The sequence below is a fragment of the Cannabis sativa genome, chromosome 4 (genome assembly GCF_029168945.1).
Source record: "Cannabis sativa cultivar Pink pepper isolate KNU-18-1 chromosome 4, ASM2916894v1, whole genome shotgun sequence".
Classification (NCBI taxonomy): Eukaryota; Viridiplantae; Streptophyta; class Magnoliopsida; order Rosales; family Cannabaceae; genus Cannabis; species Cannabis sativa.
This window is the reverse complement of record NC_083604.1, coordinates 54,484,424-54,487,669: the sequence shown is the minus strand read 5'-3', so window position 1 is coordinate 54,487,669 and position 3,246 is coordinate 54,484,424. Positions and strand designations below refer to the sequence as shown.

Genomic DNA, 3,246 nt, shown 5'->3' with positions numbered 1-3,246 from the left:
TGATAAAAGATAATAGGAGTTACTCGAAAATTACGTCTTGAAAAGAAATAACCATATATATAAATATATAATTTCTTTATATGATATTTTCTTATATAAATAAAATTTTAAAAATTATAAATTATACGTGAGTCGGTGATTTTAGGAAAACTCCTATTAAAAATAATTCTTATAAAAGGATATATATAATTAACGTTTTCAATAACAAATCCTTAAAAAAAAAAAAGAAAGTTCCAATAAAAATTGAAGGGTTTGAAAAAAACAACCATGGAGACTTCTTCCTTTGATGAATGTCCTCAGTTTTTCAAAGTTTTTGTGCCTCGATTTTCTTCTGAGTGTCTGGTACCTCTCTCTCTCTACAATTACTTCTTTCGAAAAAGAAAAAAATCTATTGAGAATCACAATAAGGGAATGATATCATACGCAAATTTATAGGGTTTTAGTATTTTGTTTGTTTCCCAATAAATCTCTTTTTGTTTGTTTTGCTTGTTTTCTTTTTCTTTTCGTAAAAACCTTTCATGGTTATGTTAACAGTCCGCTATTTATTACTGATAAACAATTTTGAATATGATTAATGATTTTCGTTCTTTATCATGTTTAATATGTATTGATAATTATATATATATTTTTAGATGAACTTGAACTAGTATTTTGATTTTGTTTCAAAATTTATTTGCGGGATTTAATTACTGATGATTGGGTGGTTTTTTTATTTTTTTTTATTAATTTTGATAGCAAATTCCTCCGGCATTTGTTCGGAGATATCTGAAAGAGTTTGAGAAAGAAGTAACATTGAAAGATGATAATGGGAAGTTGTGGTGTATGGGTTTGGTGATTATTGACAAGTACGTGTATTTTGGGATGAATTGGGAGAGCTTTGTGAGAAAACATTCTCTTGTTTTTGGTGACTTTCTCATTTTTAAGTTGCATGGTCATTCATTGTTCTCTGTTAAGCTATTCGGCAGAGATGGATGCAACAAATATATTTTGAATAATGCTAAAGCCAATACTCTTAACAACACTACTACTGTCAAGACTGAAGTACAAGAAGAAGAGCAGTATCCCCCTTATACTGTCAAAAAGCGGTTTAAACGATCCACAAATAAAACATCAGGTACTCCTTCTTAATCCCATCCTTTTATTTGTGCCAGTAGATTTTCTTGAATATATATAATATAATATTTTTATATTCCTCTCTAGGTTTAACTAAACTCACTAATCAACATAAAACAAATAAGAAAGCAGCTTCAACACTTGTCAAAAAGCATAAGAGGAACCCTCGTTTCAAATCGATAATTAGTGACTGTGAATCTAGTAAAGCTTGGGTGGTAAGTCCTAATTTTTAACCTGTGTTTGTTTTGCCATGTTTCCGGTCTCTTTCATCTTATTACTTATCATTAATAGATTAATTAATGTTGTTTTTTTTTTTCATTACAACGATTGCAGTCTATTCCTCGTTCAGTGTTCAAAGGGGTCAAATTGTGCCCAGAAATCGTGCTTTGTAATGAGAATAACAAGAAGTGGCGTGTGAAGTGCACATTAAGGAAAGATGGTCGAGCTGCTTTAACTGTTGGTTGGTCAGAGTTTCGAAAACAGAACAATCTGAAACCAAATGACACTTGTGTATTTGAACTACTTGTCGTTGGCAACCAACACAACAAATGCACTGAAATTAAAGTGATGAAGCCCTCCAACACTAAACCCTGTGCCAAACTTAAGATTTAGTACTCACTTTTGATTTCAAAATTTTGTAGGTTATTGACCGACTCGAGTACTTTTACTGTAAATCACTTTACTTGTTGTAGTTCAGTTTACACTTTAGAATAAAACAAAAGTACAACTGCATTAAATTTAGGATCACTATATGCATGTCTAGCGCCTTAAGAATAAGAATTAGTCATAGTTTAACATGAATCACAAATCCAAACATTCAAGAGATGAAAAAAAAAACTCAAGCATAATATTTGTTTACCGAGGTTTTCGGCAACCAATTAATTACAGATGTATAAAGTATTTAATAAATGTTAGAAGAGAATTTTTACGTAGTTGGAGTTTTAGTCCACGATTCATTGTATGTATGAGAGTATTTATTATAGAATTTTTCAACCGATCCCTCTTTGCTATACATCATTGGAGGTATTTATAGGCTTACAATGGTAGTAAAAGGCCACCATTGTCGTGTTTGTTTGCACTATTCTTTGCACAATTTCTCAAAACTAATTTTAGGACATAATTGCCTACTTTTATGATGGATTTTGCGAAATCAGTGAATGATGGGTTTTAACCCTTAAACACATCTGTAAGTGTAAGGTATTAGATGCTCTTCCCCATGCCGCATTAAATGCGTGTATAGTGTGGTGATCTTCGGGCGACGTGTCATATTTTTATGGTCCTCTTGTATCATTCTTCGGGTAGGAGTGAGCAACGGTCAGTTTGGTTAGTTTTTTACACAAAAGAAATTTGAAATTCGGTTTTTTAGTTTTCATGGTTATAAATCGAAAACTGACCGACCATTATATAAATGTAAAAAAACCAATCGTTTTAATCAAACCGAGCTTCTTTTTTGAAAAAATAAAATTTTAAATTTCCTATAATTATTTGGAAATTAAAAAATTAAAGTATTGTATCAAATATCATATAAATAAAGAACAAAATTTTTTTAGTTAAATAAATAATGTAAATTTTTTTTTAAAATTTTCTCAAATTATTTGTGCTACTAATTGGTAATGAGTTATATTAATAACTCGTATTATTTTATGAATGTGTGTATATAATATGTAAATACATCAAATTATAATAAAATGAAATAATGAGTAATTGAGATTTCAAATAAAAAAGATAAGAAGTAAAACTAGTTTAGTAAAATTGTATATATTAAATATGTACAAAAATAATTATATTATATATGTATAGTTTATAATATATATGTTCGGTCGGTTTTCGATTTAATCGGTCGGTTTGTCATTAACACTAAAACCAACCGTGCAAAGGCGCTTTTAACCGAAGGTGGTTTTTTCAGTTTTTGGTTTTTTTGGTGTTCGAACGGTCGGTGTACTCGGTTTGGTCAATTTTTTAGATTTTTTGCTCACCCCTATCTTCGGGTAGACTTCACTCGCGGAGAAAAAAAGACAACAGACACTCGTTGTCCAGCTAGACCCTCCCAAAGATGACTAATCTGTCATTATTGCTTTTGAAATTATAGACTCCGGGAGTAATTAAGGTGGTGTGTCTTGTAACGTGGGTCCT

The 3,246-nt window shown here is 30.4% G+C and overlaps 1 protein-coding gene across 1 annotated transcript; it reads left to right on the top strand.

The window, feature by feature from the left end:
- The first annotated feature begins 445 nt into the window (after positions 1–445).
- LOC133037001 (putative B3 domain-containing protein At5g66980) lies at positions 446–1,725 on the top strand. The gene is made up of 3 exons (XM_061113795.1): positions 446–1,114; positions 1,201–1,328; positions 1,447–1,725. The coding sequence occupies exons 1-3, from the start codon at positions 823–825 to the stop codon at positions 1,723–1,725; spliced, it is 699 nt and encodes a 232-aa protein (XP_060969778.1). The 5' UTR covers positions 446–822.
- The last annotated feature ends 1,521 nt before the right edge of the window (positions 1,726–3,246 follow it).